Source organism: Thalia democratica, chromosome 5 (assembly GCF_965202585.1).
Source record: "Thalia democratica chromosome 5, ktThaDemo2.hap1.1, whole genome shotgun sequence".
NCBI classification, from domain to species: domain Eukaryota; kingdom Metazoa; phylum Chordata; class Thaliacea; order Salpida; family Salpidae; genus Thalia; species Thalia democratica.
Window position 1 is genome coordinate 26,533,421 of NC_139169.1, and position 23,484 is coordinate 26,556,904.

Below are 23,484 nucleotides of genomic sequence, written 5' to 3' on the forward strand. Positions count from 1 at the left end.
TTGGTGTTTATTTTTAATGGCAAAGATTTGTAAAGGTGAACCCAATTTCATTTGTAAACAATATGAAACTAACTTTATAATATTTATCTTTTGGTATATCTAGGGTTGCCAAAATATTTTAAGAAACTACTCCCAGGTTTTCGACAAGGTTTTTGTCCATTTTTAGTTTAGATAGTTTGAAGTTAGGGTATTCTTACATAGCACAAAAGGGTTAAAAAGATGCTGTTATGGACATGACTTTAAACTGTATCCTGGTGTATGACTTGATAACCGAAAGGTTTTTCGTACACTAGGTCCTTGGACGAAATATTTGAGCGCTTTTTTTTCGTTCAATAAACAATAGTTGGTACTTTAAACGTGTTTTATAACAAATAAAACTTCAAATGGTACAAACATAATTTATTGTATATGATAGATTTTTTGTATTAATCACAGTTCTATTATTTTACAGGTTAAAAATGTTCAAAATTACAGATTTTTTTTGTGATTTTTGTTCAAAGTTTCAGGTTTTTCCAGTTTTTTAACAACCCTACTAACTTATTTCTTTAAATTCTGCCAATCAAGTTACTCAAATTGTTGCAATATTTAATTAATTTAAGTTGTGTTACTACCATACAAATATTTTTTGATTACCAACTTTAAAAACAAAATTACTTTATTTTTTACTACACCAACTTCAATACTATTTTTAAGCTATATAAGCAAGCAATTAGTAAAAATTTTATTTTATTTTTTTGGCGATAAATAGAAACAGTAAGAAGAAATACAAAAATTAAAAACTGTGAAAAAATATTTGCTTCTAAACAGTTTAAAAAATCAGAAAAGCATCAAAGATTTACTAGTAATTATGACATAACTGTAGAGAGTGTAGAGTTCTAAAAATAAAATTTTTTATTCATTACTTACTTTTAAGTTTTAGATAACTGTTTTGATTTTGTATCCATTTTCACAGTAAGACAAGCAAAACTGGTACAAGCTTATTTAAGATTATTGATAATTACTTAAAGAAAAATTTTTTATTATTTATTGTATTTGACTAGATTTAGCTGGTAAGAATTTGATAAATAAACTTTCACAGTTTAGTTTAATTAGTTCGTTAAAAATACGAAAGCACCAAATTATTAAAAAAGGAACAAAATATATAAAAATACTACTGTTTTTATTGTTATTACTTTTCTAGCAATATCAAAATTAATCTTTTAACTGGGAGAAAGCAAAGTTACCAGCTCAAATTTAAAGCAATAGAAAATATAAAATTGATCTAGAGGATAAATTACAAGGAAAAATATTTGAACGAAACACTTTTATCATTCACTGTCAACTTGTAAGATAAAAAGTGGTTGAAAAATTTAAGTGCACGAAAACATAAATTAAGTCAGTTACACAATTAGTTATTGTTAAAATTTTTACTTTTGTTAAAATTTCTCACTCTAAGATAAGTTTAAAAATTATAAGTACAAGCATAATTAGAAAAAAAAACATTATCAAAAGTGATTAAATTAATTTACTGATTTAATTAAGCTCAGCAATAACTTGATTAGATTTTATTTTGAAAGTGACTCTCAAGTGGACGCCATTAAAAAAAAAAATTGGCAGCATAAAAAATTATTCAATATTCGTAAAACTTTGATTACTGTGTATAAAATATAAGTATTGTTTGAACTTTATTTAATAGTAATTAACACTAATAATTTCATAAGTTGAAATATTCATAAACAGACAAAAGTGTTACTGTATTTTGTACAGTAAAAACTATTTTTAAAAGTTTTTTTTTTCTCTTAAGTGTGTTTTGTGTATTTGAACTCACAAAAAAAAAAGCATCATTTTTCATTTTAAAAGTACAACCGTTGATAAATTAAAAAAAAAACATGATTATTAAAAAATCATCATTTAAAACGGCTCTAATAAATAGAAAAAACTTAAACTAAAACTTGAAAAAAACATTCCAAACCTGAGCACTCATTCACCTAAAGTTAAAAGTTTTTTTTTACTCAGATTAAAAAAATATAATTGCAAACTTTTAACTTATCAACAGAAAATGCATCCATTGGCAAAAAATAACGTTTAAAAAATAATGACAATTTACGAAATGACGATGCTGACCTCCTTTTGCTGACCGAGCAGCAGATGGTCCTGGCTCAAACTTCTCAACAGAGGGGATTTTTTATTCGAACCATTCTGGCCGTTTTTGAACCGGGCCTCGCACGAATTTGATGTGGCCTGGAAAAGTGTTTGAAATTCAGTGAGTTTTGTACGCAAATATACGTTATATATGTTGGAAGGTTAAATTGTCAGAAAGTTGGGCTAAAAAATTAAACGCTAAAGTTTTAAAACTTAAAAAAAAAGAAAAATAAATTGGCATTAGAAATGAATGAAGATAGAAAAAATCATGCATCAAGTTTTTCTCTTGAAAATGTCAATTTATTTTAAATAATTAAGCATCTACAATTTTGAAGCACTATAATTATTAAAAATTTCCATAAAATTTAATAAGATTCCATAAATTGCTGTAATAAAAATAAACTTAAATGATATTGTATAAAATAGTTTACTACAAAAGTTGTTAACTTTATTGTTTTTTTAGTTTAATAGAACTAGTAGACATCAAGGATATTCATTAATATTTTTGTAAGTGCTAAATTATTGAAAATAAAGTTTTGTGCATAAAAATAGAAATCATTGAGGTATATCAACTTTAACCGTAAACAAAAAAATTGTACGCAAATTTATTTTATTTGTTTATGCAATTAAATATCAAAGAGAGAAAACTTTTCCGCTCCAAAAAGATGAAATTGTTCAAACCGCAAAACTTACATTATAAACAAAAATATATTTAAACTTTATAAACACAAACCACGAAAAACAAAGATTTTTCTAAGTTATTTGTTTTTTCTTAATATTCACTCATTGAAAACACATACAAAAATTTAATATAATATTATTCTTATTCGTAGAAAATAAATTGGTACAAACTAAAATTATATTTCGAAAATCTAACTATTTACCTTTGGAAAAACAGATGTGCAGAAATTAAAATAAGTTAAATGCTTCTTATACTGAATTGAAATTTAAATCTGATGGTATGTAAAGAAATTTTATTCTTTCTTAGTATAGTGTGTGTGTGTATTTATTTTTTTATTATCTATCGGTATTTAAAAAATATATCTAAATTAAACAAACTCCTTTTCTATTTTATTTTTTAATTTATTTTTGAATAATTTCAGAGGATATGGAAACAAGTTTAAGCCCTCACTTTCTTTTACTTTAATATTTTATACTTAAAAATAAGGCTTTAAAATGTTTTGCTTTAGTACAGAGGCTGTTAAAGCATCTATATACTTTTTAAAAATTGTGATAATTTGTTTATTATTATGTAATAAATAAGTATTTTGTATATTAATTAAAAGTTAAAACATTACAATTGCTACCATTTAAAATTTTAAGTTAAGTGTTTATGATACTTTACAAATATTCAATAAATTACAAAATACTTTTTTTAAACTAATGTGAACATTAAAATTAGTAAGATGAGCAAACTAAATATAAACATTAATAAAATTAAATACTTTATCTCTAGTTTTACAGTGGATTTGAAACACAACTTTGAAATATTAACTGGTATTTTTTGCGAAATTAAAATTGATACATAAACTTTTTAAGTGCTTAATTATTTGTAACTCTCTAAACGTAAAACTCAAGCCTAAGTAAACAATTTAATATGTTTACCCTAGATTTCATAAAACTAGTTTTTAATAAACAAATACACGGCTAGTAAATAATACAATGGTTAAAATAAGCTGAAAAATAAACAAAATCTTTACATATTCATAGACAACCTTAAAAATTTTTAATTAACCTAGGTTTTTAGAATACTATTAAACTCAAAGGTTTAAAATGCAGTAACCCTAAATTATTACAGATTCTTTAATGTTCTCACATTCATAGTTTCCTACTGTTTTAGATAAAAAATATTTTTGTTAATCAAAAATAAGTTTAACTTAAAAACTACATTCTAAATCTAAACAATCTCAGACTAGATCGTAATTTTCAAACTACCGTAGGAATAGATAAGAATTTTGTAAAACAAAATAAACTTTTAATCTTATTTTCATTAAAACTTTAAATACAATAAACTGAATTTCATAAATATTTCATATCACTTTTTTTTCATTATTGTATTTATTATTTTAAATATATTTAGTGTTATTATTTACACAGCCCTCAATTTCATTAATAACTTCCTAAAGCTTTAGATTAAAAATAAGTTCTTAAAAAAGAGCTAAACTTAAAAAATATTTTTAACAAGTCTGAGTTTACCAACAATTTTTGAACTGCCCTTGGAGATAGAAAAACATATTTATCACTTGTTCAACTTATTCAAACAACAATCGAAACACAAAATACCTCCAACTTCCGCGCCCTCTCCTTATCTAGGGGCTCGGTGCTGAGCAGCAAGTTCTGCTCTTCCGCGATCGTCCGCAGGTCGAAGTAGTACTTGGCGTACACCGACGACGGCACGTTGATGTTGAAGTTTATCAGCTCCAGAAACTTGCGCTCCATCTCGTTCCTGTGTGAAAATTATTTACGAGTTATTTGGTTCCTGTGAAAATTACCAACCCCGTTTCAATTGTGTGATGCTTTGTTGTTTTGTTTACTGATTGGAACCTCTGTGTAAAACTTCATTATTGTCTACTGTATTTTAAAATAGCCTTAAATAAATAGCCGAATAGTAATGATTTAATTAAATAAAAAAAAAATAACTATTGACTACTTAAATAGGTTAAACTTTTTACAAGCGTAATGTAACTTAAAAAACTTAGCTGAATAACTATTGATAAGTATTTGTAAGTTTTACTATAAAACAGAGTTGCCACTGGTTTTTGGTCTACTTAAAGTTTAAATACTGTGTTAAGTAGTATAACAACATTGAAAACTTTTCTACTTAAAATATAAAAATTGTTTAAAACTCCAGGTTTTTTTTTCAAAATTTCTCAAATTCCAGGTTTTTCCAGGGATCCAGGTTTTGTGGCAACCCTGTATAAAAACTAATAAAACTTTAAAATTTTGTTTTATGTAGTACAAGCTTTTGTAAAATGTATGCTAAGTCTACTTGATTCAAAACCCTGAATAAAAATATTTCAAAGTATTAGTAAAAGATTTGATATTATGATACTAACATCATAAACAAAACTATAAAATATAGTTATAGAAAGTTAAACTAAATATTTAAAACATTTTAAATAAAAATTAAATAAAGTGATATGAAATTCTAAAATTTAAAACGAAGAAATTTTTTTGTTTGTAAAAACTTAATTTTTATGTATTCTATCATTCAAAATACGTTAAACAAAACATAATAAACAATCTACTTAAAGAGTATTAATAAACTACATTGCAAATTGGAAAGTAAATACAAAACATTATAAATTAATTAAGTACAGCTTCCGCATTGAAAAAATATGATCCACTTATCAAATATCAACTTAGATAACTTTGTAGTTTTAAACTAGCTTTGTTTTAAGTAAAACATAACATTTTATGAGAACTAAAGTATTTATAATGTAATAAAAAACTTTTCTTTTACTGTTATTTAAAGTGTTAAAACAATTTATAAATACTAAAAAAATATTTGAATAACAACAAGAAAAACGCGACATTAATAAAATAACATGTGTAAACCAAGTGCTTTAAGCTTTTGAATTTTCTATTTCAATATTATATGTTTTGATTTTTAGTTTCTATTTTACTTAATTTAAACATTAAACTCAAAAACTAATTTTCATATTTTCAACTACCGAAAAGTAAATACCAGCAATCTATTACAATAAAAGTATTCACAATTTGAAATACAATGTACAACTAAAATATTAAATAGAAGTTTTCACTTCAAGCCAACTTCTTTATACAAGAAAAAACATCAAGTTTTCCTGCTTATAGTTTTCATTAACTAACTTTATTTTTCGACATTTTTATAAAAAATTTAATTTTTGATTTAAATAACTTAACTATACAAGTAACTTAATAATTTTAATGATTATAAGGAAATTTTAACAGCCCTTTTTTTAGTTAAAAATTTCTCAAATGATTTTTTAATAAAAATACTTGAATTTTGTTGAAATAAAATTATAAGAAGAAATGTGGAATTCAGATGAAAATTGTAACAAGTTGCTTTGCAAAAAACATTGTAGCAAAATCAATATTTAAAAAGGGAAAGTCTGGATTTTTGCTTAATTTCATTCACTACGCACAGTCTGACTTTCGTATATGTAAATAAATTTATTGTGTACTTATAGAATATTATTATTTTTGTTATATTTAGAAGTCTGCTTCTTTGATTTAAAATGACCATTTTTCATACAATTACAGAACAAAACTCTAATGGTACTTTACACAATTTTAAATCTAGTCAATGTTATAAAACCCTAATTCGAAAACTAATATTGTTTATACGTATAAAATATTTTCATGTCAGGAAAAAATTTACAAAATATATAACAATACCTAAATTCTATTTCAAATTAGCAAGGAAGTTTAACAAGGTTTTACAATAAAACATTATGATGACCTAACTTGGCCTACGTCCTCAAGTTCAATTTGGGTACAACTTAATCATAAATAATTCAAAGGAACACGTTTTTAATAAATTATTTCTAAACTACAAGTGAATGTTTAGTCAAGTCACGTACAAAACGTTGTCAAAAGCATGAATGGAAAGCATATTTGAAGTTTATACAAACAAAAAAGTTCAAGTACTTTTTAATTAATTTGCAATTGATTGAAAACTTGCTGTTTTAGTTGTTAAATTGTTCCCACAACAAAACATACTGCCTAAAGCTTAAAAAATAACTTGAAAATTTTTACCAAGTGAACAAGGTTACTGCTCATTTTCCGAACATGTTAAACTTTTTCATTGACAAATATTTATTACTTTCCATAAACGACATTTAAATTAGTAATTACCACTGTCGCGTTGAATGCTCACAACAAAACAACACAGTAAGGTGTTGAAAATACGCAAATAACTTCTTAATGAGTTAATTATTACGTCACAACGTTTATTATAGCAGTGTTAAAATACTACGAGGTGCATAATTGGATATCTAACTCAGTGTTTATTTATATCCTGGTTACTTTTTACAAACAGCTTTGAGCTAGTTGAATACTTTCTTTACACTTTCAAAGCAAAAAAAGATGTGTACAGGCAGTTTGTAAAATGAGATTTATACATATATATGTATCTAACTACATATTATTTGTATATAGTTTATTTATACCACGATAACAGTTTTGAGCTCGTTAAATATTTCTTTATACTTTTAAAACAAAGATAAAATGTAACAGTTTGTAATAAGTTTCATGCAAACATATGTAACTACTTATAAAACTACTTTTTACACATGAGAACTGAGATTATAATATAAAAATATTACTCAAGATGAAAATATCATTATATTGTTGAAATAATAAATAATACTTTTGATTACTATTTGTTGATCAGTTTTACTGAAAGCACCTTTAATCAGCACATGTGTAGTTAACATACAAAGTTAACTTAATAATTTTAAACTTTTATAACAACAATTGATTATACTAATTAAAACAAGTTGTTGAAATTTTGGTAAACAACAAAACGTAAAAATTGAAATTAAAAATGGAACATATGAAGTTACTATACTTTTTCGAAGCTAAACTTTTGAAAATCTATAAATAAAAATTACAACTTAATTTCGACAATTAAAAGAAAACTTCGCTTTTTCGTTCTAAAAAAACTACAAATATGTCAACATTTGAAACTTTATTTTTAACTACTTCCGTTCTAAAGCGAGTATTTAATGATTTCAATTTGTTCATCGGAATTTTAAGTGTCAAGTTTCCGAGCAATTAAACTTTTCAATTGGCAATTCGATCAGCGCCAAGAAAAAAGAAGCTTTTATTTACAATAAATGAAAATGTTTTAGTAGCAACTTTTTTGTTACAGACCCCAATCGATAAAAAACTTTCCTAACATTTTTTTAAACTAATCAGTAAAGTTTAAGCGGCCTTTAAAATTACAGCAAGCAAGAAAATTTTTTAAATAGTATTGATAGTTAGTGATAAAATCAATATTTTTTTGAAGTTTTTTATTTTATATATTATAATTACACAAAGCATAAGCTGCCGAGTGCAGATGTGAATTGAATAGCAATTTAAAAAAATCTACGTTATTCAAAAAGATACACAAAACTAGTGTGCTTTACACAGCTGTGTTGTGTTGATGCTTGTTTTCTATAAATTCAAGCACTTTTACTACCTACACGTTTTATAAAAACTCACATGGACTCGACAGTGACGTCGGTTAGTATCTGGCAATAATCCACGTTCCACACCGCCTGATCGTCCCAAACCTTGCTTGACAGCAGTATTGCACCTGAAACCACGTAATTTAGTAACTTGCATACAATTTAGGTGAAATTGGTCAGATCTATTAGTAAAAAGAATGCTTTAATTTTTAACCTCAAAGTTGGATAGGTAACAATATGTTTGGAATAACGAAAAATTTAGTTAGACATTTTCAGCTTTTAAACTTTTTTTTACGATAATTAGTTCTAGATAGTAAATACTTTTATGGTAAATTTAATGGTAGTTGACAAAATTTAGTTACTTAAATCTTTAAAACAAAAATATTTTTTCTAATTTTTATAAACGACTAACTAGTTATGATGTAAAATATCGAGCAAATTACAACATTTCATTTATTTAGCCTAGCAGTAGTCACATAAAAAAATAGTTGTGTCTTACTAAATCCGTGTAATTTTTAATGTAAAATTAATGAGGCGAACATATTGTATTTCAAAAAAATACAAAAATAAATGATTAGCCATACTACACTTAATGTTGAAAATTGAACCTAAGAGTTAATAAAAACTAGACTTGGAAAGCTAACTATCATTACTTGAACTTTGAACAGACTTAAAACATCAGTTTTGGCAACTGAAGAGCAATACTTCTACCTGGTATTTCGTTTTTGGCAACTTACAGTTTTTCTTTTTTTTTTGTCTAACACAAACATAAGTAAACAGCTACAAGGGAGAAAACAAAGTATTGATTTGGCTTGATAAAATACTTTTGTGTATTGGAGTATTTTCAAACTAAAATTTTTGTGCTTAAAATATCGCAAAGGCTAAAATTCAATAAACATAATACGACCTAAAACAATTTATCATTGACTAAAAATATTTAAAATCTTTCTATTTTTAACGACGGAAAAAACCAAACAACACAATAAAAACAACAGTATGAAAGTTTCAATCTTATAAAAACTGTTGTTAAAGTAAGAGAATGGTTTTAAATAAACTTTGCTGTTTAGTTTGTTTAATTTTGTTTAGTTGTTTTCATTAGCGTAATTATCACACCTTTAGTTTTTATTTTTGGAAACATTAAGTTTTTTCTAATAAATGTTTCCTTTTGACTTGTCCACAATTTTCCTATAAAGTTTTATAAATTTAGGTAAATAAAATGTTTTTATTATCATACAAAACAAACAAGTAAAGATATATCCTCAAATAAGAAATAAGATATAAAAAATTTTTTTTGATAAGACTGAATTATGAAAGAAATCGGCAAGGCACCTGTATGGCATAATTTTACAGAAAACTAAAGTTCAAAAACATTTCAATTATATTTATTTTAAAATTTTAGTATTGTAATTACATATATATATATATATATATATAAAATGATAAGCCTGAATCAATAACAATGCATTCGACTTGTTAAAAAAACTGCGAGAAAAAGTTACTACAACATTAGTATTTAAATCCTTTTATCAAAACTTGCACAAACCAAAGTCATTTGAAAGCACTCAGAAATCGATTATCTTAACTAGTTTAAATATGCAAGTTGCCGCTTCTACTAGGTAGAAAAATGCTTGCTTGCGTTGTTTCCAACACTTTGAACTTACAAACACGCTGACCTTTTATTTTTAATTTTCATGAATTTCATCTTTTTTTATTGAATTCAGTTTTCAAAAAAGTTATGTTTAGTTATTTAAGTAAAAATCATCCGAGGTTGTACCAAAGACGTAACTTAATATTAACTATTAATTCAATTAAGAAATCTTTAAGTTAAAAAAATATAGAAAAATTCATTTTGAAACTAAGCTCTTAATCAACTGATTTACTCTAATTTAAGTAAAACAACAAAAATCACTTACAAACTGAACTGATGGCTTATTTTGAACACTTTTAAAAATTGACAAATAGCAAGTATAATTATACAAATGCTTATTATATATTACAAAAATAAGGTTTTTCAATTTTACTGACAGCCGTTGTGACGCATAAAAGCGTCAGGTATCATAGCAATTGGATTTTGTTGGCAAATTTTTGTAGAATTTTACAGAAATACATATCATGACGTATTAAGTAAATCCCGTTGTATCATTTAAATAGAAAATTTTATATAAATTTTGGTTATATGACAATTTAAGTTCGGACAACTCAAAATCCGACAATTCAAATTGTTAAAATAATATTTGAAAGACTGTATTTGAAAAAGTAATATAAGTTTGAAAAAATACATGTGTAGATCTTATTAAAATCTACAAGCCACTTTTTCTTTTTTTGCAAAATCTAAAATATTTTATTTTAAAATTACTAAAAATAACTATGTTTTTTACTTTATTTAAGACATATCACTAAAATATTTAATGTTTTACAAAAGAAAAAAATGGCTTGTAGATATTTATAGGACCTACGCATGTATTTTTTATATTTGACAAATATACATTACTTTAATGGATGTGGCCCTTTCAATATGTTTTAAGAACTTGAATTGTCGGAATTTGAACTGTCGGAATTTGAATTGTCCGAATTTAAATAGTCGTGCACCCTAACTTTTCAGCAATATATATGTTTTTAGATTTTTTGTAAATTAACACTACGGTAAGAATGAAATAGGTGTTATACATTGATTATAATTTAAACTATTTTATTGACTGGCATGAAAAAAATAGATTAGGAATAAATATTTTCAAATATGAAATGCGTCATAAAACGCTCACAATAAAAATCAATAACTGATTTGAATAAAAGAAAAACTTGTCGATATTTCAGTGCGGGTTATTCCAGTTTGATATAATTTGGTGATTTATCAAATACACGTTTGATGTTTATAATAATGGAGATTTTGAAGAACTGTAAGAAAAAATTCCCCAAAACAGCCCATAAAGATAAGTCGACTACTCTTTGAAGTAAAATTTTACAAAAAGCAAGTTATAAACATTAAAAAGTAGAGCAAAGAGCTCCGATGTGTGTTCCCTAATGTTGAAGGTATGATAATCTTGTACAATTTTTTTTCTAAAAAGTATGAAAAAAAAACTAAAGCAACAATGTTATAATATATAACTAAAACAAAATATTACATTTGTTATATTTATTCAAACATGTATACTATATACTGTTTTATACTTTAAAAATTTTTGTTTTCATTACTTACAAATTCAACTGAATATTTGTGTTGCAATTAAAAACTGTAAAATATTAAACCTAAAAAGTTATCATCAAAAAAAACAAAATGTAAAAAACAAGTACTGAGTAAAAGTATTATATAAAAAAAAAGTTACTTTTATACCTAACATTCAAATTGTTTTTATTTGAGTAGAAATGTATTTGCTTTAAAACGTTTGTTTTAGTTATTTGATATCTTGTTAATTGGTAAACCGTTTATTTCGAAAAGGTCAAAACCTTTTTTTAAACATATAAAACTAACAAAGAAGAATTCTCTTCCAATTGGCCGGACACAGCAAAATTTCAGCATAAATTAGAAGTCTTTCTACGTAGATCTGTTAAAATGAAACTAATTTCAAATTAGTTGTGAAATTGGTTGAATTACTTCTAAATGTCAAGTTAAATTGAAGAAAATGCTAAAATTTAGGTGAAGCAAAATTAAATTGTTGTTTTTAACTACATTAGTAAACACAAATGTTATCACAAACAAAGGTTGTTTAGATTTAATAAATGTCTTTACAATTGCCAACTAATTTGTGCTTTTTTTTTCTCATTTTTCAAATACTTTGTATAACAATAACCTAAGTTAAATTTAAATTGAAGACACTTATAACAATTTAACTTTATAAAAAATTAAATGAAGTTAATTAAAACTATGTGTTAGTCATAAGCTTTAATAAATATAAACATATCTTTAAACAAAAAAGTCTTAATCAATTAAAGAACAAGATAGCTCAGACGACTTCTTAAATAGTGTTTACTTCTTCATAAATCTTGATAAATCTTTGAAATATAAAATAAAACTAAATAAAAAATAGTAAATATGTATTAATAAAACAAATAAACAAACAAGGGTGACAATGGCGCACTCGGCGGTCAACTGCGCCTGGTTGAACAGCGTCCTGATGAACCTGTATATGTGCCGCTGTTCCGGCTTTATTACGTCATAATTCGACGGAACCGCTTCTTTCTGTTGCAATGTTTTTTTATTTGAGTTTTGTTCGATGTATCATACTTGTAATAACATATAGATTATGAATACAAGTCAGAGTTCTTAAGTTAAAAAAAAAACAGTTTTAAGAATAAAATTGAAATTTGCACTCTGCAATATTTCCAGATAACTAAATAAAAATTCAGTTCCTATGTTTGTACTGAAACTTTTTTAAACTGACTTTATTTTAAAATTTAAATTATAACTTCATATCATACAAAATATTTATAGTTCATACTACAAGCTAATAATAGCCAATGCTATATATTGTAAAAAATACACTCACCCCCAATGGCCTTAGCACAATGTTAAGCAAAACTTAGTTCATACTAGAGAAGAAATTTAATTATTACCCTTTTTATACCCAAATACAAAATCATCATTCAAATAACTTTATCAAAAGTTTGGAGAAGTTTTTAAAGAAACCAATTAGAACTATCCCTTTTTCAAATAAATATATTTACAACTTTAAAGTTCAAAGCAATTTAAACGGATTAATATTTAATGCAAGTGTATTTCAATACCGTCATGTCCATTTATAAAAAATTTACAACAAACAACATATTTAAACGGTTTTTAACACTTGAACTTGGCTGTTATGACGTAATGATTACTTAATGCAAGATGATCTAGTAGTGGACAGTCAATAAAACTTGTAATTAAACTAACATTACCAATGTAACTCATTGAACTTGGTCAAATAATTAACTAGTTATGTATAACGTTAAATATAGTATCAAACAAGTATAATATATTAATGTATTTTTGGAAGAAACACCTCAAACTTTTCTTTTAATTGTTTCTTTTTTATAAAGCAATTATTAAGCTTAATTTTTAATAACTTTACTATTATATTTTATCATTATAAAACTTTAGGTTTGAAAATTGTTATTGATATACAGTTTTTTTTTTAACATATAACTTTTATAAACTTTTCTGATTAAAACCATAAGTTATAAAATAATTCGTTCTAGACGACTATAGAGTTAAGAAGCAATAAAAAAAATAAAAAAGCATAAATAAAAATAATTACAGCAATTTCAAGCACGCTTATAAAACTTATATCATACTTTCTAATAATACTGAAATTTAATGAAATAAACAAAAACATTCTTAAAAAACATTCCAAAAACAATAAGATTAAAGTAAACTATTAAATAAACAAATGCAAGTCATAAACGTTATACAACACAGTTCATTACAAAACAAGCACAAGCTCTTAACAATAAACCAATTAAGTTTTATTGCTCCTATGCCTAACGGTTAACTACCTTGCTAACTTTATTTACAGATCAATAAATCTTTAAGATATTCATAATTTATATGGCCCGCGTGAACATTAACTACTACAAACTACTTCGTTGTTGTGCATACAAGTATCCTTGTTTAAGCAAATTTATTTTAAATTTTAGTATACTTTCAACTTAAAAAATACATATTATTTAACATAACACAAGGGTCATTTTATAACAACAGCTTGTTCTTATAAGGTTGTAATAAATTAATTAAAAGTAAATAAAACAATGATGTTTTAAATATAACAAATATGTAATTTAAATACACAGCTTTAACTTTTTCAAATGTATTAAAATTTAAATCAGCTTAATTAGGTGAAAATTCTCAGTTTGACAAATAACAAAAGCCTTTTTATCTGACTAATGTCCAAAACTACTTTTTAACTACTATACAATATCCATCAGTTCAAAATTTTATTTTCAGCTAAAATGCTTTAATTAACTAAAAACAACTATTTATTAGTTACACATATGTTTAAAAATTCAAATTATTCACTTTATTAGTTTTAATCGTTTATTTCGTTTTAACTACACTAAAAAAATCTTGTACATAATCACACTCAATACATTATAAACTCACAGTCAAAGGATGCAGTTTTTCGTCGAATATTTCAGGCAAAAGTTTTTCTTTTTCTCTTGGGTGGTGTATGTGCAAGTAGACTGCATTTGCCACACTGTTTAGCGATTATTTGAGACAAAATTTAAAAAACCATTTTAAAACTAAAAAACACACTAATATTTTTTTAACTGTTATGGTTTATTTCGAACTCAGGCATTTTATCTTATTTTATATAGTTTTTACTAAGCTACAAGATGCTTTTTACAGATTTTAAAAATTCAAAATAACTTTTAAGATATAGCCGGTCAAAGTTGGAGGCAACAATAGGAACCTTATGGGAGGCGCAAACTAAAACGGCAAATAACTATAAATCACTAAAAATCTATCTTCTCCTACGTTTTTTGAGATAACTACCTCAATTTTTCAGGAAATGTTCCTTGCAATATTTAAAAAATTCTGTCGGAACAGAATTTAAAAAAAAAATAAAAAATAAAAATTTTATAACGAAAAAACTAAAAAATAATTGTTTTTTTTGTTTATTTTTTATATAAAATTTTTATTTTTTAATTTTTTTAAATTCTGTTCCGACAGAATTTTCTAAATATATCAAGGAACATTTCTAGAAAATTTGAGGTAGTTATCTCGAAAAACTTAGGAGAAGATATATTTTTAGTGAAATAGTCTATTTTTGCCGTTTTAGTTTGCGCCTCCCATAAGGTTCCTATTGTTGCCTCCGACTTTGACCAGCTATATCTCAAAAATTGTTTTGAATTTTAAAAATCTGTAAAAAGCATCTTGTAGCTTAGTAAAAATTATATAAAATAAGATAAAAAACCAAAAAAGGGGTGTTTACCCCCCCTATGCCCTTAAAGGCATTAAAACTTCAGATTAAGCTCGAGTCTTAAACAGTTAGACATTTTTTGACATGAAATATTAAAACAACGTTATGAGTTTTAGAAAACATTACATTTTGTTTTACCCTTTATCTTAAGTTTAAATCTCTAAAGAAATAGATCTATTCTTGTACACAAAATTGCAAAAAAAAGCAAATGTCTCAGTTTATTTCTTAAAGATTATTTGAAACCACCTAGAATTTTGATAAAAGATTAGATTTAATTAAACTCAACATTGCTGCAACAAAGATGACCAATACCACAGTCTTATCTCTATTCACACAATTTCCTGTTTACAATTATTTTAATACTTTAGACCACAGTAGGATGTAGCAGTTTAACCAGGAGACAAAATTAATTAGCAAGTCTGAAGCAACACATGTCTGAAATTTACATCGACTGTCGTTTACAAAGTGGCAACAAATTAATGATAACGTTTTCATTAAAACATTTTTTTAACATTTGTCAATGTGATTTCTTACATTAGTTTTCAACAGCTATCTTTGCTGTTTGGTTTTATTATTTTATTGTTTTATATAGACCTTTTTAAACGTACCATATTTCAGAAATTAGCTTAAATGTAGTTGTAAAAATTATTTTGCATAGAAATTAATATTCAAATAAATGAAAATGTGCTAAGACAATTTTTACAAACCTAAAAACATATATCGTACCTTATTTTATAACTTTAATTTAAGTAGCAAATAACTAAAAGCCGATTAAATGGCATATGATGTCTTTTAAAAATCAATTATAATTTAAAAAAGACAAAAATTGACTTTATCATGTACATAGGCTTTTGACAATAAGAATAAAATTAATAATTTTACGATTTAACATTTGTTTAAGTCTTCAAAGTTATTTAAGTTATTTATAATAAAATATATAACATTTTTGTTCAAAAAAATGAGAGCCCTTAGATTTGAATTTTCAAAAAATTACATACATTAATGCATGGAATTTTTTTTTCTTAATACAAACTTTGTTTCAGCAAGTTCTAAAATTAACAATAAATTTCACACACATTTACAGCAAACTAATAACTGTCAATATAACAAGTTCTCCTAATAACTGTAGCTAAAGACTTCTAATTGTTGATACTGTTTTTATAACAGTAAATTGCAAAGTTACAAGAGTAAAACAAAAGTTTCAAAATGTTTACTCTAATCATAGAACAAGGATGTAGCTATGACGTGCATATACTGTTGTGTTAGTTTTTTTTTTAAATGCATGCATGTATATCAGACTACTAAAGTATACAAAATACTTTCAAAAGTATAAAACTGATTATGAAAATATACTTAAGCATCATATAATAACACAGTAAATAAACTAAGATACTGCATTAACGGTGTCACTTACGTTGCAAAGCTTTTAAAGTTATTAAATATTAATGAAAAGATAAACACAGGTTTAATGTACTAAAACACTAATGCATTACACACATAAAGTATAATGCTGTATACGCATATTCAATTATGTCTTATAAACAACATCTATACAGCGGAAATAATTTTTTTAGGGTTTATTAATTGTTAATTTTGAGAACTTCTACATGAATATACAGTTTTTCAAAAAAATTAACTTGTGATTTATCTTCTTTAATTTCTTTTTGTAATTACTAAATCTTGTTAAGAAACATAATACGCCTTAAAAAAAGTTTTTGTTCAGTCATCTTAACTGTTGTTAAAATATGAACTTCAAAACATTTCCAAGACCTACATATTTTCACTTGTAAACATTCAATCACCCACCACTTTATAGACGACTTGATGTTGGGCTGAGACACTGTGGAGTCGTCTATGTATATCGTGGAGCAGCTGCTTCTTCGCTTGTGAAACGACACTGTGCGGGGTGAAGCCTGTATAAATTGTTAGTAAGTTACCATTGTAATTAGCTCATATTTGCTCAAATCATCACAAGTAAATATACCAAACAGATTGTATTCAGCATAATTGAAAGTTAGTTTCAATAAATGCTTTGTGATAAAATATCGTTAATACGAATCTAAAAAATTTAATGTGCTTTTTACACTTCTGTTTGATGTGATTTGAACTTTACGCATGAAAGCTTGAATTTCACTTATGACCATAGTGATTAGGCAGGTATGATGGCTTTTGATTATTAAATGTGTTACCTGCTGTTACAGAGATATCATCAAGTTTAAAAAACAATAGGTAAAATAATGTTCAATCAGCAACAAAAAGCTTTATTGTTTTTTGTTTTATCTATTCAAATAACTTTACAATAAGAAATTTTGTAAAAACATAACCAAGGTCTTTTATTCTTCGAAAAGCTTATAAAACTTAGATATATGCTCTGACTTTATACTTTTAACATTTTTATTGCAATTTAACGTCAATTGTAGCGTCACGTAAATTATACATCAATATTGTTTGAAAAAACCTTATGAATTAGTTCTGTATTTTACATGATATTTTCAAAACTCATCAAAACCAAAATGTTTATCTAGATTAGCAAATATTAAAAAAATATTATAATTAAAATTTTCTTACATGACTGTGTCAGTTTAAAGTTGCATTACTTACTTTGATGTTTAAATGAAAGTTCAACTTTATAATTTTCTCGTTTTGAAAAGTTTTACTAGACATATACAAAACCAAAATACTGTTTGTAATTTAAAGCTTGATGAAAAATACATCAAAAAGGTTATCTTTTATGAGTTTTGATATGCGAGCTTTTTAAAATTTTTACGCTTATATACCAGCTCATTACAGGTTAATTTACATAACAAAATGTTTAATTTCTTTAAAACTTTAATTTAATTTTTTTAACATTTTAGAGCAATTTTAGTTGCAAGAAAAGAATTTATAACTTAGTTTCAAAAACTTAACTTTATTACAATTAATATTTTTATTATTTTATTACACCAAATAGTTAGTAAAAAAATAGCAATTAATCTAGCTAAAAAAATATCATTTTAGATTAAAACTAGTATATATGTACTTTCTAGTTTCAATGTTGTTGTTTATAAAAATTTAGTTTACTAATAACTAAAAAAAGTTTAGAGATTGTTAGAAACTTTATAGGATATAACAGCATTTTAATGAAGTATATTAAAACCAATAATCATCTGTACTTAGAGCAAAAATTTATTTTACTAACAACAAAACTCTTGGTAAAAGTAAATCATTTATGAGTGGTTGTACATCTATAAATGAGATATAATTTATAACTTAATTGAACTTATATGTAAAACTTTTTTAACAGTAGTAGAAATTAATAAGTTTTCAACAAAATTTAAATTTGAATGCTTTAAAACTTTAATCAAATTAACTTTATTTACTCCAATGTTAAGAATATTTTGAAGAATAAAGTAGATACAGAGTAAAAATTGCTCGGAATAAAGGACTTCTTTGTTTAATAAAAACTTATTTTCAAAACAAGTAAAACTCAAACATAAAATTAGATGATGTAATGATAAATCATTATATAAACTACCGTACAGAGATTATGTGGTAATAGAAAGGATTAGTATATATTAATCCTTGAAACTACTACAGATGATAAATATAATTCCAAGCAAAACTTTGTTTTATAAACTTGGAATAAAAACAGATTAGTTTTTTATTACAATTTTTTAATTCAAACCAATTTATGAACTGAAGTTTTAATTTTAAATAGGATAGACAAATAGCGAAAAAAATAAAAATGTTTAACTTACTAGTATAATGATAGTTAGTAGCTCTGTATATTAATTTTTATATTAAAAAACTAAAACTTAATCAAAAAAAAGTTTCCACTAAGCATATTAACATCAGTGTTGAAAAAAAGTATTAAAAACAAAATTTAAAATATACAAAACTAATTCTGAAAATAGAAAAACTTTTAAGCGGTTTGACAAAACAGACAGTTTATAAACAACTGTTTTTTTTAATAAAATAAAGTGATAAAATATATAATTTAACCTTAAGAACAAAAAAAAATGATGAGTAAGTTAACTTTAGATAATAGGTAAATTGTAATTTTTAATGTATCTTTTGGTTAAATATTATAGTTTCGTTTAACAATGAACACTATAATTACTCTATCTGCGACTTAAATATAAATTACTCTAACTTCTGCAAAAGGCTTAAACTAAAAACATATAATTGTTTTAATTCTTATCAAACTTTAACATTGATAATCTTTTTCATGCGTTTTACTTATATTGTAAAAATAAATTAATGTAAATTAAAAATTTATGATAACAACAATATACATAGATAAACATAAAAAGGAGTATTTTTTCAACTCTTACCTAAATGAGAACATATATTTAAATATTTTTCTCTGGTTTTTTTTCAGTATAATATTTAACCCATTATAATTTTATTATGCTTATTTATAAAAATTGTTAAGTCATCAAAAACATTACACTATATTATCTATAATACGTTTATTTCTATATTTTGTTTAAAAGATAATAAATAGTATTAAAACTATCAATCCAATAAAAAAATCACTCACTTTAGAAATTCCAGATTTTCTCCTCTCTTCATCTGAATTTAATAAAAATTAGTAAAAAAATTAAAAAAAAGGAGAAATAAAAAAAACTATTAAGTAAAGTATAAAAATCTAGCAAAGATAAACATTAGTATTTATAGATACAGTATAGACACATATTATTATGGATACAAAAAAATTCAAAATATATACAATTTTTGTGCTTTTGGACATTCCCTATTTTTTAACTTGTTCTTTTTTTTTAAATATAAATTCTTTGCAAAACAATAGAAGTCGTTGCACAAATTTGAAAGAGTTAGTGAAATCTTTAGAAAAAATAGCACAAGAGTTTTAAAAAAAATCTTAGTCAGTTAAAATTACATTAATAAAATAAGCAAAACTACAGAATTTTAAGTGAAATACTATTTTTTTACCATCTGTATTTGATACTTATTAGTAATCAGGGATTTCCGTAATACCATTAATTGGATAAATACTTTGTCTAAAACTTAAGGAAAATTACTGATAGAAGTTGTTTAATAAACTAATTAATTATTAAACTTTTCCTTGCTTTCTTATTAAACCACTCATATTATGGAAAAAAGTGATGGTTCAATATGAAAACTATTTTAATTTTATTCTCTTTCATACTTCATATCTTAATCAATCTTAAAATATTCACATAATTTTAATCAATAACTGTTTTCAATATTATGTGTTAAACTTGTATATGTTTAATATTTCATCTGTGAAAATAGGTTAAAATTAATCTTAGTACTTCGTTCTTTATGAAAATTAGAAATTTTCAAAATAAAAAATATTAGGATTTCAAATAATCAACTTATAACTAACTAAATAAATAAAATCAGTTAAAAAGTTAATTTTATAAATTAAAAACAAACGTTCAGAGAATTTTTTCTGAATGAAAATGCTTTGTGCCTTGACATGATCCGAAGGAGTGAGAGTCTCGTCAAGTTCTGCAAAAAAAAGATTTTATAAGTTCATTCAGTTATTCAATATTGAAAATTGCATCTTAAAATGCTAGTTTTATTAACAATTTCAAATTCATCTCCTTCAACGGTGGAACTTATGTTCCCAGACATGAATATTTAATAACAGTAATGCATCTTTATACGGAAGCTACTACAGTCATGTTAAATTTTATTTGGCTTATAAAACTCTAGTCTGCAGTAGAAAAATATCAATAATAACACATTTTTTTTTGCTGATATTATTATTTATTATTTTGCTGTATTTAGCTTAATATTAACAATAAAAAGTTATTATACAATGTTCCTGTGTAAGTTATGAATATATCTAGCACAAACATTTCAAATAAACTTTTAGGTTGGAATAAAATTTAGCTTAACTAGAAAATATAACTTTTAAAACACTGAAAAAATTATTACAGAGGTTTGTAGCCATGAGCAGTTACAATAAAAGTTCTTTGCAGGTCACAGTACTTTAGTAAGCATTAATAAAAAGTTAATAAGAAAACATGTTTTAGTGGGCAAAAGTGTAATAAATAAAAATAAATTAGTTATCAAATTCTCAAAAACTTAAACTTTAAAAAACTTTAACTTACTTCTACTGCATAGCTTGCCAAACTAGTTGGAAGAACAAGATAAAAGTTTTAAATGAGAAAAGGTTTTAGAGATAAAACAATTAAGTTTTTTAACAACAACATAAAGAACAATTTAAAATTATCAAATCAGCTAATACAGTTACAACTGTTTAAAAAGTTAAGCATTAAGGGCATAGGGGGGTAAACACCCTTTTTTGGTTTTTGATCTTGTTTTATATAATTTTACTAAGCTACAAGATGCTTTTTACAGATTTTAAAAATCAAAATAATTTTTGAGATACAGCCGGTCAAAGTCGGGGGCAACAATAGGTTCCTTATGGGAGGCGCAAACTAAAATGGCAAAAATAGACTATTTCACTAAAAATCTATCTTCTCCTACGTTTTTTTAGATAACTGCCTCAAATTTTCAGGAAATGTTCCTTGATATATTTAAAAAATTCTGTCGGAAGGAATTTTTAAAAAATTTGAAAATAAAAATTTTATATAAAAAATAAACAAAAAATTTTTTTTTTTGTTATAAAACTTTTACTTTTTTTTTTTTTTTAAATTCTGTTCTGACAGAATTTTCTAAATATATCAAGGAACATTTCCTGAAAATTTGAGGTAGTTATCTCAAAAAACGTAAGAGGAGATAGATTTTTAGTGATTTCTAGTTATTTGCCGTTTTAGTTTGCGCCTCCCATAAGGATCCTATTGCTGCCTCCGACTTTGACCGGCTATATCTCAAAAGTTATTTTGAATTTTTAAAATCTGTAAAAAGCATCTTTTAGTTTAGTAAAAATTATATAAAATAAGATCAAAAACCAAAAAAGAGTGTTTACCCCCCCCCCTATGCCCTTAAACAAAAACATCAATGTGAAAAACATGCGTTATTTACAATTGCAGTAAATAAACAGAAAAAAAACAAACTTATCAAACAAGTTACAGAAATTTAAGCTTAAGTGATTATTCAGTAAAAAAGAAGCCAATGTTAATAGTAGTATTGAAAATAAAAGTAGTTAATGGAATAGTGTAGAAGCAAAAAATAACTATAAATTGTACTTTACTACTTCAGGTATTTTGAAACTTAGTTGGGCTAAAAAAAATGAAAAATAAAGCTACAAATGTGAAGAGGCTTTCAGCTTAAACTATCAACTTTTTTAAAAGAAAAATTAATTACAAAGTATTTCCTTTTTATTAAAATTAAAAACACAACATAACAAACAATATACCTACTCAAAAAACTTAAAATAATAATGTTATTAAAAATAATAATGTTAAACAGAACATAACATTTAAAATTTTTAAACAAAAACTCATACCAAACAACACTAATTAAGCAGAATCATGGAAGGACAAACTAAAATTGTTTTTGAAAAATATTTATGCAATGGTGGATGATGTAACCACCCAAAAAAAGAAGAGTGAAGAAAACTTGAACAACTGAAGGTTAAATTAAAATATGTTTCCAACCTTCAACTCTCTCCCTGTCGGCGATGTGCTGCAGGTTTGGTTGCTGCTGATCAGCTAATTCTTGTGATCGCTCAACCGGAACGTAACCGGAACCTTTTCTCTCTCTTGATGGAGGGGGGCTGCCCGAGGCTGAAACGCACAACCTGCACTGTTTGTTACCCATAAATTTTCATCTAAACTGGGTGTTTTTAAATGTTATAGCTAAAATAATATATGTGTTAAGTACTTATGTGTTAATACAACTACAGCTACAAATTCTAACAAGATTTTTTTAGCTTTTTTGATACCATTATCAATTTAAATACTTAATAAATTTTACTAGTTGTTATCTTTGAACTATTTTGCTTACCTAGCTGACTAATTAAGATTAGCCTAGTTGATTTTTATAAACAATTTAGATAGTTATGACTTTTTTTCTAAATGAATCTTATATAGTAAAATTTTCTATAACTATATAAGTTATAAAACTTAATGATATTTATACCACCTGTGAAAAGTAAATTGTAAAAAAATTATTTTACTTTGCATAAAAAATTTAGCAAGATGAAGATTTTTATTGTATGTTTTGTCCATAGTTATAACATTTATTAGCTATTATTTCTGTATTATTTACATATTAAGACTTTCAGAATATAGATAATAGTTTTTTATAGATATTTATACTTTTTGGTTCAGAGTGCATAGAATTTCCTGTGCAAAGCTTTTAAAAAAAAGCTGAGGTCCACTGGTTTATACAACACATGATACACATCAATTTTTATATTGTAGCAATTAGAA

The 23,484-nt window shown here is 24.7% G+C and overlaps 1 protein-coding gene across 1 annotated transcript; it reads right to left on the reverse strand.

Annotated features, from left to right (window-relative positions):
• Window positions 1–1,379: 1,379 nt before the first annotated feature.
• LOC145837194 (cyclin-Y-like protein 1) lies at window positions 1,380–22,904 on the reverse strand. The gene is made up of 10 exons (XM_082944963.1): window positions 22,708–22,904; window positions 20,573–20,647; window positions 19,695–19,726; window positions 16,979–17,085; window positions 14,353–14,446; window positions 12,337–12,456; window positions 11,749–11,821; window positions 8,314–8,407; window positions 4,405–4,567; window positions 1,380–2,220 (listed from the first exon to the last, which is right to left on the reverse strand). The coding sequence occupies exons 1-10, from the start codon at window positions 22,868–22,870 to the stop codon at window positions 2,083–2,085; spliced, it is 1,059 nt and encodes a 352-aa protein (XP_082801089.1). The 5' UTR covers window positions 22,871–22,904; the 3' UTR covers window positions 1,380–2,082.
• Between the last annotated feature and the right edge of the window lie 580 nt (window positions 22,905–23,484).